The sequence below is a fragment of the Clupea harengus genome, chromosome 9 (assembly GCF_900700415.2).
Source record: "Clupea harengus chromosome 9, Ch_v2.0.2, whole genome shotgun sequence".
In the NCBI taxonomy this organism is placed as follows: domain Eukaryota; kingdom Metazoa; phylum Chordata; class Actinopteri; order Clupeiformes; family Clupeidae; genus Clupea; species Clupea harengus.
In genome coordinates, this window is record NC_045160.1 from 18,117,392 (window position 1) to 18,135,101 (window position 17,710).

General features: G+C 47.3%; 1 protein-coding gene across 2 annotated transcripts in view; it reads right to left on the reverse strand.

Annotated features, from left to right (window-relative positions):
• The window catches only part of lekr1 (leucine, glutamate and lysine rich 1), a 65,643-nt gene that overhangs the window by 2,719 nt on the left and 45,214 nt on the right, over nt 1-17,710 (reverse strand). For both annotated transcript variants that reach the window (XM_042708725.1, XM_012824000.2), the window contains 4 exons: nt 16,429-16,632; nt 6,889-6,982; nt 2,591-2,755; nt 1,387-1,686 (listed from right to left, as the gene is read on the reverse strand). In XM_042708725.1, the coding sequence (XP_042564659.1) occupies nt 1,387-1,686; nt 2,591-2,755; nt 6,889-6,982; nt 16,429-16,632 (763 nt within the window). The remainder of the gene's footprint in view (nt 1-1,386; nt 1,687-2,590; nt 2,756-6,888; nt 6,983-16,428; nt 16,633-17,710) is intronic.

Genomic DNA, 17,710 nt, shown 5'->3' on the forward strand with positions numbered 1-17,710 from the left:
AGAGGAGAGGACAGATGAGAGGAGAGAGGAGAGAGGAGAGAGGAGGAGAGGACTAGAGGAGATAGGGCCGTGCTCTCTGGCTGGCATAAAAGAGTATGTCAGCTGTGAAATTCACATCACGAACCAGATGAACTTGTGAGACTCACTGTACACTTGTGCCGATGGGTGGGTGGGGGGTTAAGGGGCCTGCAGGGAGAGGGCAGGAGTGTGTGTGTGTGTGTGTGTGTGTGTGTGTGTGTGTGTGTGTGTGTGTGTGTGTGTGTGTGTGTGTGTGTGTGTGTGTGTGTGTGTGTGTGTGTGTGTGTGCACATGCAGTTATGGATTTGTGTGTTGTGTGTGTGTTTGTGCGTGGACGGGTCATTGTGTGTTTCTGTTTGTGTATGTGTGTTTGTGAGTTAGTGTGTGTGCATGTGTGGTTTTGGTTTTGTGTGTGAGGGTGTGGGTGTGTGTGTGTGTGTAGAGAGAGGAGAGGAGAGGAGAGGAGAGGAGAAGAGAGGAGAGGTGAGGAGAGGAGAGGAGAGGCAAGGGGAGAGGAGAGGAGAGGAAGGGAGAGGAATTGAGAGGAGAGGAGAGACAAGAAGAGGAGAGGAGAGGAGGGGAGAGGAGAGGAGGGGAAAGGAGAGGAGAGGAGAGGGGAGGGGAGGGGAGAGGCAAGGCGAGGCGAGGAGAGGCGAGCAGACAGCTGAGAGAGTGTCGTGACTGTAACCACAGACTGCCCCCTGGAGACACGGGCATGCGTGTCAACAGAGGAAGTGCCTCATAGTGTAGTCTGTCTCCGCTGCTCTCTCTCTCACTCACTCTATCCTCTTTCCCCCACCCGACCCTCTGTCGCTCTCTCGCTCCTCTCTCTGTTTAACTGGAAAGATTCAACTTCAGGTCAGCCTCATCTCTCATGCACACACAAGTCACCATGGCCCTCTCTCTCTCCCTTATCTCTCTACATGTTTGACACACACTTCTCTGTTCCCTTTTTCTTGTCTTTTCCACATGAAATGCTATTTTAGAGTAGCTTCTTCCACCTTCTCTCAGCCTGTGCTGTCTTTAGATAGTTGGACATGTTGTTTCAATCCTTTTATCAAATTCAGGGTTGTAGCCTACTAAGAATCCATAGAATGTGCACCTTCAAATTATCAAGAGTGTATACAATCATTCAACCATTTCAACATACATTAATGTGTGCACAGTTACTAGAGCTCCCAAATGTATAAACCTTTTAACCAATCTAACTTATTCTGTGACTTTTTATTATATTTTTCATTAGCTAACAGTAAATTGTTAGCTTACCTACTCTCTTCATAAGAAATGCTTAATCCAGAATCATGTCCTATACTATGCAACGGTAGTGTATTAAGGTATCCTGCTACTACCTCTGGACTGCATTCTCACCTCCTCCTGCAGGGCGGCGCTGTGGCTCTTGAGCTGCTCCAGCTCCCTAAGGGTCTCGGCCAGCTGCAGCGCCCTCTGCTGGTGCTTCTGCTGCATGTGCTGGAGCTCCACCTGTCCGGCACTCCTCTCCTGTGCCAGCTGCTTCTCCAGGGCGCGGGCCTCCTCCCGAAGACATTTCGCCTCCTCTTCCCTTCGCTGCTCCTGCTCTGCCAGCCACATGCGCGCCTCCTCCACACGCTCCTGCAGAGCCACCACCTCCCTCTGCAATTCCTGAGTGGCCAACTGCACCAGTGAGGGCAGCTGGGGAGAGAGGGATGATGGGATTGTTAGCATCAGTGCTAGCTTTGCTAGTCAAAACAATACCACAGGAGATTGTTTTCATGACTGTCACCCTCCTAATAATTCTTATGGTCTACCATGCAAAATTCCATTAATTTAATGATATAAAAAGATCTAAACTAGCACCTCAACTATATGCTAGACTACGCTACAAGATGGGCCTCAAATCTGATTTGCCTGAAGAACAACTAACGCAAAGTTATTTTTCTAGCATCTGATCCTATGAGCCGTGCCTGAAAAAGAAAAATGCTCAGCGAGATGACGTGACACGAAAACGCCTAGTTTCTCCATCCTCCTCCACACATCGGAGTCGTCTGAGAGCAGAGCAGACAAGCCGGGCTGGCTGTTGACACAGTGCCATAGTGGCCTAGGCAAGACCCCTCCTGATGGCTCGCACAGCCCACTGACTTCAGCCTGCTCCACCACAATCCCATCCCACCCTGGGGCTCTTGCAGACAAAACCCTTCAACGTCACTTCTAGACCAATAGGCCTGCCATCTCCAATCTTCCTCTGGCCACCGCCGCCGCCCAATGTGCAACCAGTATCAGGCTGCAGCCAGCAGACATTCATCAGACATCAATTATGCCCCCGAACAAAAGAGTGTTTAGGGCCAAAAACCCAGAAGAGACAGCGAGAGGAGGGGAGAGTGGGGAGGTGCATGAATGCTGAGTGAGTGAATGTGGGTAATGTGAGAGAGAGAGAGAGAGAGAGAGAGAGAGAGAGAGAGAGAGAGACACTCATGCATGTATAGAACAGAATAGAGTTGTGAACAGACAAAAAAACAAGAGAAAATAAGACATTCGTGGGGAGAAACACAGAGATGAACAGAGAAGGCTGAAAGATACACAGAGAGGCTGTGGAGACCTTCATCTGAAGGTGCTGGTGCTCTTGATGGTACTTGTTGAGGAGCTCTTGGTTCTTCTGTCTCTCTATGTCCAGCTCCAGCGCTGCCTCTCTCCTCAGCTCAATCTCCCTCTCCTTTAGCTGCAGCCCCAGCAGGGCTCTCTGCTGATCCAGATCAGCCTGGACCTACACACTCACACACACACACACACACACACACACACACACACACACACACACACACACACACACACACACACACACACACACACACACACACACACACACACATACACACACACACACACAGAGACCACAAATTCAGATTTATGTGGTACATATAAACATACAATGATAGATGAGCTGACTGACCAAAGTCTGTGCAGTGGAACCGATACAAATGACTGTGGTCAGAAGAGTATGAGCGCTGGTGTGAGCTGGCTCTCAGAGATAAATACTGCCTGAGCAGGCATCTCATTTGGCTCTGGGTGATGGAATCCCCAGCTCTTGTTTGTTTCTGAGGCAAAAACTAAAATGGTGGACAAAGGGAAAAAAACAGTTTGTTGCAGAGTGTTATGGTAATTGTGGCCTGTCTTTGCCCAGAGACGGATTTCTCACCAAAAGTGGGCAATGAAATATTGAATTGTTCAGAGCCGGAAAGGAAAGAAAAGAGCTGGTTACAGCAATTACAGACAACAAAGACGAGGGCCGGTGGCATGCGATGTATTTTTAGGCGGGCACTAGCCAAGGCCACCAAGTTCTTCAAAGAGATGCGTGCCAGGGTACGGGGCAGGGTGTGTGTAAGTGTGTGTCTCTTTCTCTCTCTCTCTGTGTGCGTGAAAGAGTGTGTGAATGAGCATGTGTGTTTGTGCAAAGGAGAGACCGCTTCCTCGGCTTTGGGTCAACGTCCGTGTCAGGGACAGGAAACCAGAGGGAGCTTTGTGTAATTTTCGCTAAATCAAAAGGCATTCCTCTTAATACTGCCGTGCTGAGGTGCAACCTCAGTGACCCTGAACACAGGGGTGAGCCAAAGAACCAGAGAGAAAACAAGAAAATGCTGAACCAGTAAGCATGAAAATGCAACAGGGCACACGGTATATCTCTGATCCAGGCACAGGAGAGCACGGGTGTCTGCGTGGCTGGAGAGAGACACAGTTCTGCAGACTGCGCACGCTGCTGTGGGTGGTGACTCAGGCGCCAAGTGCGTGCCGCTGGTACTTTACATGACAGTCCCCGTCCGGTGAGGAGTGTCTCTTTGTGGGGAGCAGATTTCGTTGTGGTGTTGCAGGACTGCTGCTAGACCCATGAGGACGGGGACAGGACGGGAGGTTTTGTGGGAGGGGGACGTCTCTCTGTCAGAGACACAGCCACAGGGTCACAATCCACAGGGGGAGGTCGCTGGAGACGTGACAGTCTCCGTTTCAGACATCTGTGTGGTGAAAGAATCTCAACCCCTTAGACTATAAGGGACTGCTCAAACACATGTAATTTGCATAGTGGTAACATTAGAGTCAGACAGCTGACCATACAGTAAACCCATTCAACACAGTTCTGCCAACTGTCATGACCATATGTTTCAGACAGGTTCGGTATTTTATTTTATGGTCCTCTCTTAGGCTGTAGAATAGGCTGTATCTCATGCTTCTCATTAAAAACTGTTGTTTTTCAATTAGTGTGATTGCTCAATCACACCCCAGATAGCAATTACCTTTGGGCCGGATCCGCATGAAAGCCTTTAGATCCGTCTGTAGCTCACACACTGTTTCAGACTGTGGGCCAGATCCACACCAGATAGAGGTTTCAGCTTAAACATTCCTACTGCAAACTGCAACTTCAGCGCAAAATAAAGGTTTGTATTTCCTTTTTACCTTATTATAACTTATTGTGAGAGCAGCCATGCAGAAACATTACACAGTTTTTTTTACCTTACTGTACGGGCAAACAGATGGCCACAAGTATTTCTTCAAAATATTTTGACTAGAAGTAGGCTTGAAGTAAGGTAGGCTAATATTACGTAGACAAATTCTGCCACTAATACCCATAGCTATTAGGGCTGAACGATTAATTGCATTTGCGATTTAATCGCGATATGATAGAACGCAATTTTCTAACCGCAACGTTCGCGATTAAAATTCTTACAATGACTTTGTTTAAATTACTTAAATGCACAGTGGCAAAGCCACCGATTTGTTGTTCTTGATTCTGTAATGAGCAGTTAAATAAAAATGTAAAATGTGGGAAATAATATTTTACACTAAATGTATCTAATATTGGGCCTCATTTATAAAATGTTGTGTAGAAACCATCCTACATTTGATCTCAGACGTTTTCTGAAATGGTCGTAAGTGTTAATCACAGAAAACGAACGTACGCCCAAAAAACACGTGTACGCCATTCCTGCGTTTATAAATCACAAATGATCGTGGAATTGTGCGCAGCTGAATCTCCGCCCTCAAAACGCCCTGACTTAATCTAATTAGGATATTATCAATGCACAAACGGAGCGCATCCTCAATGCACAAACTCTCTGTGACAATGGCAAGCAAGAAAGAAACATGTAAAAAGAAGAATTATAGTGAGGCTTAAATCGACGTTCTGCTGATGGAAGAGCAGATGGGGGCCAAAACATTGTTCGAAAGCCTGTCAGGTGGCGTAGGCTAATGGCAAAAGCAAAGTATGTGGCATGGTAGAAGACACGTCTCCGAAGCACCAGCGGCCGCACCTGCGGAACGAGCAGCACCAGAAGCCGCATCTGCGGCAGCAGCACCTGCTGCACCAGCATCGGGGCCTCGTCGGCCATCACCAGCTTCCTCTTCTCATTCACAAAGGGACTTGAATGAGTCTGTTAGTGAGGTTGTTGCCAAACTCTGTCCGCTATTGAGGGTTCTTTGAACAAACGTGCCTAAATAAAACATTCTGAAGAAAATGAACATGTGTTTATTCTTATACTGTTGGTATAGTTGGTGAATCAGCTCCCGTCTTCTCAGCGCAGTGATGTGCGTGTTTCAGCCAGCTGGGATGGGAGGGTGGTCATCTTGGTCCATGCGCATTTCGTCTTCTCCTCTATGCCATGGCTTAGACAGATGTTGTGTAGCACACAACAGGCTAGGATGATCTGGCAAACCTTTTCGGGGGCATATAGCAGTCTCCCTCCCGATTCATCCAAACATCGCCACCTTCCCTTCAGCATGCCTATGCTGCGCTCCACTACCGACCGCGCACGGGCATGTGCTGTATCGAAGTGGGCTTCCTAGGCTGTCTGAGTGTGCGCAATCGGGGTGAGAAGCCATTGGGAACCCTGTTTTGCGCAGAAAATCCTCTTTCACATTTCGCTGTTCCTGGGCACTGTATGGACATGTAATACATTTCGGACACAGAGGGATAATATCCTCTAACAACGCCAAAGCAGCCATATCTCCTACTGAAAACTGTCACTATCAGGCTTTTTATAGGCTATAAATTGAGCGAAATGTTTTACACGTGTGGAATTAAAATGAATACCTATTAGACGTGAATTTCATTCTTGTATGAATTATTCAAATTGTTTAATTGATTTTATTGAGCGAAACATTCATTTGGCCTTTTACCATTAGCCCTATGGCGACCGTGGTGGTGACGATGATGATGAAACTGCGTGTCGGCGCTCGGAGAGTTCGGAATTCCTGCAGTACTCCAGTATTGCCACAAGGAAATGTACTTACACGAACTAGAACCAGACGTAGAGATACGTCCTTTTCTACGTCTAAGGCGGTTTTTATAAATCTGTACTTAGACGTGGATTTGATCGCACAAACACTCTCAGATCAAATCTGTGCGTAAGTACGTTTTATAAATGAGGCCCCTAGTGTTGGTCATATTTAAATCATTCATTACGATTTGTTGGGAAAAAAATTAGGATAAAATAAAAAAATCGCATATTAAATCGCAATCGCAATATTGGGGGGGAAAAATCGCAATTACATTATTTTCCCAAATCGTTCAGCCCTAAGAGACAGCTAATTCTACCCATATTTATCCATATTTATAAGATGTTGCTACCGATATGCTAAAGCAGAAAAAGAATGGACTACATCGTGTCACTTGCCTCAGGCTCACAACCCACGGTTTCGTATTAACACTTCGCAGGAACGTAATGTGGAAATGCATCTCTAGTTCACTTCATATTTCACATTCATGAATTCCTAAATTGGGTTTGGCTGGTAGATTTGGTTTGGCCTGATGTTTGTATGGCACTAAATCATTGGTAGTTTGGCCTGATGTTTGTATGGCACTAAATCTTTGGTAGTTGTTTTGTTGAGCTCTGTGTGGGCTGCCAGTACCTGTATCCTCTCCTGCTCCGCCTCCTGCTGCCTCTTCTTGAAGCTCTCTTCTAGCCTCTGCACCTCATGACTATGGGTCACGCTCATCTCCTGTCTGACACACACACACACACACACACACACACACACACACAGTCCATGATGCGTCCCACGAATGATAACAAGAGTATCTCATGAAAGGGCAGGTGTGTCGAGTATCTCACACTCAATAGCCTGCCATAAGGCTTCATTCAGGCTGGGGTCATACTAGAACCCATCATTTCAATACTGCAGGTGAGTGAGCAGGAGAATATTAAGCTCACAGAGTCACGACGGGTCTCCAGCTCGCTTTCTGTTACAGAGACTTCAAACGTACGCCGGCGCTCTATAAATATGAGACATTAGCATAAATGAATACTGATAAGCGTTTGATGTTGCAGATAAAGAGACTGATTGTTATCCGTCTGCTTGCAAATGTTGTTTCCTTTTAAAAACGCTCTAATCTCGTCAGTTAACCTCAAACCTTTGAGAGCTGGATCCCACCTCGCCGCTGCTCTTGCGGCACTGTGTCATGAGACAGTGAGCAGAAAGCCAAGACCCCTAACCCCCCAACACCCCCCCCCCCCCAACCCCCCCCCTCCAAAAATAAAACAACAGATAGTAACCGAAACTTGAAAGGCGATATACACCCCCCGCTGAGATGTGTCCTAGTGTGGTGGCATAATGCTGTTTACTGTGCTTTTTCTGATGATTAAGACCAAAACATTTGATCCTCCGTGAGTGGGTTTGAGACAGTTAGCATGTGATAACTCAGGAGTTTTCCAGGAACAAAAAAAGAGGGGCTTTGCCCCTGGCACAGAGCGTGGTGTGCTGGCAGCCCAGTTTTGTTGTTGTTCCCCTAATCCTCTGCCTTCTCTCTCTCTCTCTCTCTCTCTTTCTCTCCCTCTCTCTCTCTCTCTTTGTCTCTCTCTGTGTCTCTGGGTGATTTCCCACTCCGCACTCACATGATGCACTCTGCTAATCCAACTGTCTCTACTCTCTCACTGCTCCTCTGCTCTAGGGCACAGGGCCTGATCATTAGGAGGCTGTGGGTGTGGCTGAAACAAACAAATCCTCCAGATGACCCCCCCCCCCCCCCCCCCCCCCCTCTCTCGTTTGTCTTTATTCTTCCTCTCGTTTGATATCCACCAGCACCGACTATGATTCACCCCGTTGCCACACATTTTCAGACAGTCTGACAGCCTACCATTTGGCCAACCATCTTGTCTGGTGATGATTGTTTAATCCCCCTCTGCTCTGTCTTGTTTAGATGAATTTCAGGCTTTTCTCTGGTTGTTTGCTGGGATATTTACCTCTAGTGATGCTCACACACATGCATACACATTTTTTCCGTGGCTTAGTCATTATCTGCTATAAGGACTGAACTCAGACTGGCTTCAGTTAGCAGGCAGACAGCTTTGGTGGAAATGACATTTTTACAGTGCATTCCTTAGTGGCTTGTAAATACTTTCCACCAAGACACAATGTAAGGCAGTACAGACAGATCACGCATATCTCAGTGTAGTGAGACAAAGGGGGAAAACACCCCTAACAAACACGCACGCACTTAAACACACAAAACACACCCATATGTACACACACACACAAGTACAAACCACACATACAGAGACAAGACTCCCTACACAAACACGCAAAACAACTAAATAAAATGCAAATGGCAAGGCAACTTTTTCTGCCAGGGCTGAAACCTGACACACTGCATCCATACCCACAGTTGTCTTGTCACATTTGCGTCATGTTTTTCACATCTGATATGGTGGACATGTCAGCCTTTAGGCACGCACATGAGCGAGATGTCTATGAGAGGAGCAACAGAGACAGGGACTGAAGTGGAAGAACAAATGGAGGGATGGAACTTATTTAGATATTCTCCCCCTCGTCAAGGACTAATGTGCCATCTCTGAGTACCATCAACTTGATCAGCCACGAAGTGTTTATAAATCTTGGATAGCATTTAGCCGAGACACACACACATTCTCTCTCACATACATATACACACACACACACACACACGGAGCACTTTGATGGAAATCATATGAAAGGCGTCTCCTGGGAAGTTGGCCTTTAACGGTGGTGCTGTGAAGAGTGGCTCAGTGGGACCCCCTTCTTTTAATGGGCGAGCTGTGAAAAAGAAAAACACCCCCCCCCTCCCTGCACAACTCTGCCAGAGCCTTCCCCACTCCACTGCCTCTGTGTAATCACATCAGCGGCCGGCGCATTAGGAGTGGCAGATGGAAACCAAATGCTCTCAGGATGGATGGAGAAGTATGCAGGGAAATAAATAATAAAAGGTGGAATAACACGGTCGGGAGGGAAGAGTGAGGGAGTGAAGGAGTGAGGAGGGAAGAGTGAGGAGTGATGGAGTGAGTGAGCAGCTGAGAGTAATCCCGAAGCATCTCCTGGAGGCTTGTCAGTGGCGGGACACTCAACCCCATAATCTGTGCCACGCACAACCCTGACCTTCTCACCTGCCTGTGGAACCTGCTGCCTCTGCCTCCCCCACGCCCCCCCTAGGCTAAGCCCCCTCGAGCGCCGCGCCTGACCGGATCTGTCCTTTGGCTCCCGGAGCCGCTGTCCCCCAGAGCTCGGGGTAAGCGTGATAGCGTGTGTGAAGAGAAGAAAAGCTGCAACCCCCCACCCCTCCATACACATACACACACACACACACACACACACACACACCCCACCCCGCCCCCTTGTAGGGACAGTCGTGATGTGTGGTGTGCGTGCATGTGTGTGTTTGTGTGGATGGGGAGGAGGTGGAATGCCTCTAAATCCCACAGCTACCTCAGCACCTCAGCTGCGGCTGCCTCCCTAACCACCTTTGCGTGCTTGTCTCGGCAGGCTTCCTCCCTCCACGCAAGCAGGCTCACAATAATTCCCATCTAGGCAGCACATCCTTTCCCCTCTCTCTCTCTCTCTTGCACACTCTCTCTCTCCATCCCTTCATTTTTACACGAGGCTCTGTCCAACACAGTTTCTTTCTAAATCCATCTGGATTCTCCCTGAAGTCGTCCGTCTTGGAAGATTCCCTCTCAACTTTTTTTTTTCCTGCCTCCTCAGCTCTTTTTCCTCCTTCGTGCGGCTTTTTTTTTTTCCTGCTGCCCATCTTTTCCCCAACTGCAGCCATTAGGCTTCTCTCGTGCCAGCCAGCCTTACCTGTCTGCTGCCGCTGTCCCCTCAGACCTCTCTTCACCACTCAGTCTCCATTCTGCTCTATCGTTCCAATTTCTTTCCCCATGAGCAGCCTCTCTTTCTCTCTCTCTCTCTCTCTCTCTCTCTCTCTCTCTCTCTCTCTCTCTCTCACACACACACACTGCTTTGTAATTTTTTCTTTTCTTTTTTTTTCTTGAACACCATCGTGTTCAGTCGTTTCCCCCCTGTGAGATATCTGAACTACATAAGGTCACAGACTCTTGTGGATTATAATGATGTGTCCAGCTCTGACCTCGTCGCTTTTGGTGCCTTCTGCTTCTGTCAGACTCAGCAAACCAGAAGCAGGTTACCGCTTTCATTTTTTATTTCATTTTTTTGCTACGCTTTTGTCTCTCTTTCGCTCAGTTTCCACTCCATTTTGTCAATTTTTCTCTCATTCTCTCCTCGGGTAAACACACCCACGTTTCCACAAAAACTAGAGCAGCTCAGCTAATGATATTTCTGTCAGTCAATGCTGCTTGTTGCGTCCCGCGTTAATGTCATTAATCCCTGGACCTTTTCTAATTAGAGACATTAGATCCCATGGCGCTGGAAGCAGTGGTATTGATGACGGGCCGTCAGTGTCAATCACAAAACACGCGAGCGGCGAGCCCATTAAAATCAAACCCAGGAGAACAGCAAACGCTAGACTGATCGCGCTCCAGCTAACAGCATGGTCCCTATCATCCAGCCTCCACATCCAACTGAGCAGCAGGGAAAATATATACATTCTCCAAAAAAAAAACGTACAAATTAAAAACTGCTTAAAGCATCTTGTTTTTCTTGGCGTATTCTACACGAATGGAGACGATGGGGGAAAAAAAAAGGAAAACAAATAAAAAGAAAACAGAACAATGGAGAACAGACAGAGGCAAACAAGTGTGCCTGTCACGACACCAACCTAATCAATCTAGCAGCAGACAACTTTACTCTCTGAATGATGGTCAAGGTCCTGATCTTGTTTAGCGTGCACTGCTGTTTGCAAGAAAAGCTTGCGCTTAAGAGGAGCTCCTGCTTATCCCCAGTGAGACCCATGATCTCAATGTCAGGGTTTTACGCTTTAACCACGCTCACAAATGGTGGCGCTAATCCTCCTAGCCTCCTGTTTGTCTGGGCCTGTTTGCGTGGTTGGAGAGTTTTTGGGCACGACTCGACGTAATCCAAACGCAGACTGAGTTTAAAAGAAACCTGGGCACTAATCGGATCGCAGCGCTGCCGGGTGAGTCACTCTCCAGTCCGTCCTCAGTGTGTCCCTCAACTCTAGGGACAGACTGGGAGGGGATTAAAGAGTAAGAGCCATAGCGTGAAGACCCTTCCCCGCCCCACCCCCCTTTTCCATTTCTCTCTCTCTCTCGTGACAGGTCACTGTCAATGTGCTTTCTTTCCGTTCTGTCATGTCAAGATCCCCTTTCCCTTCACACACATCCGTCAGCCAGACACTCCACAAAATGAATTTCAGGAGATGTTTATCCATCTTCATCTATCGGTCCATCTGTCAATCCTTCTGTCCATCTGGGTGACAGCATTTATCTACACGCTTGCTGATTTATGATTTTTGAGCGTTTGTCAGTCAGTCTCAGGGAGTGTGCTGTGTATACATTTCTTCCTCTGTTTTCAGACGTTGTCTGTGTCTGTGGTCTCTGCTTCGTTGCTGTGCTGTGTGTATGAGAGCTGTGTGTTACTCTTCTCAGCTGGCTGTGTGTGTGTGTGTGTGTGTATGTGTGTGTGTGTCTGTGTTCGTGTGTGTGTTTGTGTTTGAGTGCCTGCGGCCGTGAGGGGGTGAGTGAGCGAGGGCTGTCAGGCGTACAGTGTGTGCTCCCGCGACCCCAGCCGTGTGCATGCCAGCCCAGACGCTGTCTGAAGTAGCCGCGCCAGCTTTGTCACCCCCCACACACACACACACACACACTCTCTATCCCTCTCTCTCTCTCGCTCTCTCTCTCTCTCTGTCTGTCTCTCCATCCCCCTCCATACAGAGGGAAAACATCAACAGCGTCATTGTGTGCCCACTGGGCGCAGGGGAGAGAGAGAGAGAGAGAGAGAGAGAGAGAGAGAGAGAGAGAGAGAGAGAGAGAGAGAGAGAGAGAGAGAGAGAGAGAGGGTTTTTGTTCTTTTTTTCTATTTCCCTTCCATGACAGCAGGGCCGGAATAGTTGTGGCATGGAGGGGGCAGTGCTGTGCGTGCAAGGGAGCAAAAGGGGACTAAATGTCCTCGTCGGGGTCAGATGAGGTCAGGTCCCTCCGCCAAACCCACACACACACATGCACACACACACACACAGGACACTCACACCATGCCCGCGCTAATTAGCGGGACAAGGCTCGGGTTAGAGGCCTGAGCGTGAGTGTGGGTGTGTGTTTGTGTGGATGGGGAGGAGGTGGGATGTCTCTAAATCCCACAGCTACCTCAGCACCTCAGCTGCGGATGCCTCCCTAACCACCTTTGCGTGCTTGTCTCGGCAGGCTTCCTCCCTCCACGCAAGCAGGCTCACAATAATTCCCATCTAGGCAGCACATCCTTTCCCCTCTCTCTCTCTCTCTCTCTCTCTCTTGCACACTCTCTCTCTCCATCCCTTCATTTTTACACGAGGCTCTGTCCAACACAGTTTCTTTCTAAATCCATCTTGATTCTCCCTGAAGTTGTCCGTCTTGGAAGATTCCCTCTCAACTTTTTTTTTTCCTGCCTCCTCAGCTCATTTTCCTCCTTCGTGCGGCTTTTTTTTTTGCAAGGGAGCGAAAGGGGACTAAATGTCCTCGTCGGGGTCAGATGAGGTCAGGTCCCTCCGCCAAACCCACACACACACATGCACACACACACACACAGGACACTCACACCATGCCCGCGCTAATTAGCGGGACAAGGCTCGGGTTAGAGGCCTGAGCGTGAGTGTGGGTGTGTGTGTGTGTGTGTGTGTGTGTGTGTGTGTGTGTGAGAATGTGTTTGTATGTGTATTCTGTGTGTGCGTGTGTGTGTGTGTGTATGTGTGAGAGAAAATGTTTGTGCTAGCATGTGTACATGAGTGTGTCGTGTGATAGCGTATGTGCATGAGTGCCTGTGTGTGTGTGCAAGTGTGCATTTGCCTCCCATGAGCTTCTGCTTAGAAAAGTGTTTGGTCAAAACACTGCGTGAGGACAGTTAAATCTCTTTCAGTCCAGATTGCCCTGGCTTTTCAGAAACACTGGATCTACTCTTTGTTTTCCTAGTGAAGTTGCAGATGAAGCTTTGTCTGGCTCAGGCCATCTCAGGTCACACTTTTTTTTGTTTGACATTTCCAAGGCTTTTCATACATTTTAGATCATAAAAGAGGATTCTACCATTGAAGTCTGGAAAATGTGGATCTGAGAACACAGTCAGTCAGATCTCACTGCAAAGGGTGTTCAGCCGCCTAAACGGGTTCAGTAGCTCCAGGTAACTTTTCATCTCTCCAAAAGCTTGCTTCAGGTTTTCACATCTGCGACTCTTTCTTCCTGGTGCATAGTTGCATGACTGTGTTGATTAAATAAACTAAGTAAGATGTTGAAAGCCTTGCCTGCTGTTTTCTTACATAAGGTATGAGGGTCATAGGGTCAGTCAAGTTAAGTCATCAGCAGTTTCAATTACAGTCTTAACTTGACAAACCTTCACCTAAAATTAAACTGATTAAACACATCTACCTTCCCTTCTTCAGCCAATAGCCTTGCAGCTAACCATAGCGTGATCAGCTCCTCCACATGATGCTAGTGTAAGGGAGATCACTTTGGATAGGCTTATGGAAGTACTCACATGAGACACAATCAGAGTGCTGTTACATAAGCCCCAGATCAATTCGGCTTCTCCCCGCCACCATGAGTGGCAAACAAATACTGCTAGTGGCTAATGGCACTAGCAGCGAGCTGAGCAACCCACGGAGGACACGAGTCAGCCTTCCTGAGGTTGAATTTCCAGCAAGTCTGGACAGACCCGAAAAGGTGCAGGGGAATCAGAGGGAGGGATGAGTGCTTGCGTGGTTGTTGAATCGGGTGGTGGTGAGGGTGGAGCAGACAGTTGAGGTGAACACTATCTCTGGAGCCTCTGCTGGGGCAGAGAGCAGGTAAACCCAGGAGAGGAGACAGGTGGCCTTAAGAGCTGACCAAACAGGTGTGAAGATAGCACACACACGCATGAACACACACACACACACACACACACACACACACAAATACAAACACAAGCACACAAGAACTGAAAGGAAACATAAAGGGAAGTAGGTGCATCAACTGTTGAGCCGGGAATACAAAGGGGAGAATCAGCCAGGGTGAAGAGTGGGCAGGAGGGGGGAGGGGGGGGGGTTGTGGTTGCATTCAACACTCACTGATGAACTGAGAAGAAGACAGCTGGGAATTAAGCCCACGCAATACGAGGGCCCTCAATGTAAAAAAGTAATGACAGACAGGTGGGAATAGACACCTGTGCACTGAGACATACTGAGTGAGTTCTAATGAGGCTGGCGAGGCAGACAGTAAATACGAAAATAAAAGACACCCCAATCCAACCATGGCCAGGGATGGATAGAAAGGAGAAGAGAAACAAAGGGAAACAAAGAGAAGGGAGAAGGGCTGCTAACACTGTAAACAAGAGTAGAGAAAGCAGGGTTCATACACATTTTGACCAATGGATTTCCATGACTTTTCCATGACTTCAAACCAAACATTTTGTGAAATCTCGGTGTATACATGAAAAAGTGATACAATTTAGTATTTAAACTAACAATGAGAATTCCAAAGCATACAGTATACAAAAATATGCAGTTTAAGCTCTGTGTCATAAACTTAGTGCATTTTGTTAGCATTTGAATATGCTTCCATAGGCCATTGAATGCTGGGCGTGTACAAAAATCCCACATTTTCAAAGATTAATTTTGAGAAAATGAGGCAGAACACCATCACAAATTTTTGATATGTTAAGAACAAATATCTAATCTTTCCAAATCAGTTAGTTTCATGTTGGTAGCTGCTCTCATCACATAGGGACAGTTTTTTATACAGAGCACACATAGGAAGGTCTGTATATAATATCAAGTCTCTAGCTTTAACATTGAGCTTTCCACAGGCCTTCAAAGATGCTGCCACAGAGCGTAGAGTACAACTTTCGCGCAAATTCAAGCACCCCGAATACTATGATATACCCAAGCCACAACCTGGAAGTCCATATTCTTCAAGTAATGGTAGCTGATTTTAAGACTAGAAAGTTTGAAGGAGCTAGCTTAAATACTTTTCTAGTTATAGCAATTTGAAAATGGTTCTTCTGAAAACGCTGCTAGAAAAGCGTCTGAAAATGCACATAACTTAGTTGCTAAAACATTTTGTTTGTGACAAAACTATTGGGAGTAGAGAGCTAATATTTCGGACTATACCTATTAAGAAGTGTATGAACATCCTTGAATTTGAGATGGTCGAGTGGGGAGATTGTTTTTTTAATTTGGACGTTTGGCATGGACTGACCCAATTGTGTTGCAATCTGGCTATCGGGGAACATTCGTCGAAAGAGCAGGCTGGCATCTTCGGATGATTCAAAAGAATAATGCGAATTGGCCACCTTCAGTGCCCACATTACCTCCGCAGTTAGGACTTCATTTTTCGTTACAGAATCGGTTATCAACGCCTGCTTGGTAGCCGACGAGAGAGGCGTGCTGCTTGGCGTAGCAGTTGCCCTCGCTGTGGTGATAGGGGTTGCTGAAGCTTCGCTAGTAGCAGCGCTCTGTTTGCTTCCTTTGGAATGGCTCGCCGCCTCTCCCATGTTTGAAATGTCGAATGTTTTGCCACCACACAACCTACATTTTGCTCGTCCCGGGTCTTCGTCTGTTTTAACCCATGACATGTACTTTTCTATTTGTAGCCAAGCATGGTTAAATCTACACTTCCCTGACATTATCCCGTTCGCTTCCCTGAGTTACTTTTGCTATGGCCACCAAACTTTTCAGTTAGTATGAAAGCGTATGCCTGCTTATATTTTGAGCGTATTTCTTTTAAAAGCATATTCATTATTTAAAACTCAGCGTAAATAACCGTGAACAAATTTCCATGACTTTTCCAAAACTTTTGGGATTTAATTTTTTTCAAGCACTTTTCCAGGCCTGGAAATAACCATTTTAAAATTCCATGACTTTTCCAGGTTTTTCATGACCGTACGAACCCTGAGAAAGTCACTGTAAACACAAAAAGAAAAAGTAATTGGGTGAGAAAGTAAAAAGTGTTGAGTTTAAGTTAAGAGTGATGAGGACAGACATTGATGCTGCAGTGAACACTTAGGGGGTCAGGTGCCCCAAGGAAAGGTGAAAAAGGTCATGACCTGTGCGTTTCCATGGTAGCTGCGCGGTCAGTGGCTTGCTGCAGGGCTTCTCCCAGGGTCGCGCTCTCGCCCTCCGACCGCCATAGCCTGCGGGTCAGTTCCTCCTGACTCTGTTGCCACGACAACAGCTGCTCCTGCAGCGCGTCACATCTCTGTTGGCATGACAACCAGTTCTCCTCCTTCTCCCTCAGGTCTTGGGACAGCCTGCGGAGGAGGCAAATGAAAGCGGAGTCTCACGACACACACAACGATTTACACCCCCACGGACACGTACACCCACCCACACACTCACACGTACACGCATGTACACACACAGAGAGAATTCTCCACTTATCTCGCTGAAGCATCCCCAGCACATGATGTTTCCACTAGTGGAAGGCTCTGTGCAACTATGTTGGAAAGAAAAACCCTATTTGCATGCGCTACATGTGTACGTGATGATTTGGGGCTGATTAGGAGGGGAAATGTCAGAAAGAGAGGGGGAGCTCACCCTAAGGGTAGAACATCCTTCTTCACACGTATCTGCTTCCAAACGTGTTAGCTCCAAGATAAGCAGCTTCCTCAAACTAGGACTTCCTGGAGAGACACCGGCTTCTGGCTTCCCCCATCTCTTTCTCTCGCTCGCTCGCTCACTCTCTGAGTGTTTTATTCAGAAATGTTCAGGAAAAGAGAAGAGGAACTTCCCGATAAAGCGCTCACACACCCACACAGTCATCCCCTCCACACCCCTCCTTCGCCGGACATTCCAGGAAAGGCTTTAACGATGGCAGCATTAGGGGGAGGTGAGGTGTTGTGCGGTGACTGAGCATGACATGATCAGGGTGTTTCCTGCTGTCACAGGACCACTGTCACCTGCTGAGAGACAATGGATCACTACACTGTCTTAAGGCACACAGCAAGGTGCGAAGAGGAACCGTAGCAACCATTATGTCATTATGAGTCATACAGGGGCCAAGGGCTAGGGTGAAGACTAGCTCGAAAAGGCATTCTGAATATATCATCCTCGGAAAGCCAAATTACTTCAAATGGAGTTTCAAATTCATTTATGAATTGAATCTGATGACGTTCCTTTTTAATTAAAGTGTGAACGTCATGAATACTACAGTTGTTATAAAGATACGTCTATCTGAAGTATATTAGTGGTATATTTACACACTTGAGTGAACCATCACATCCTTCACATCATCACGCACTGATAGGGCCACCCCCTTTATTGGCTCATATTTCTTTACAACACGGCGGAGTTCTGAGGAAACAATCTTAACGCCTTGTTACTGAGTGG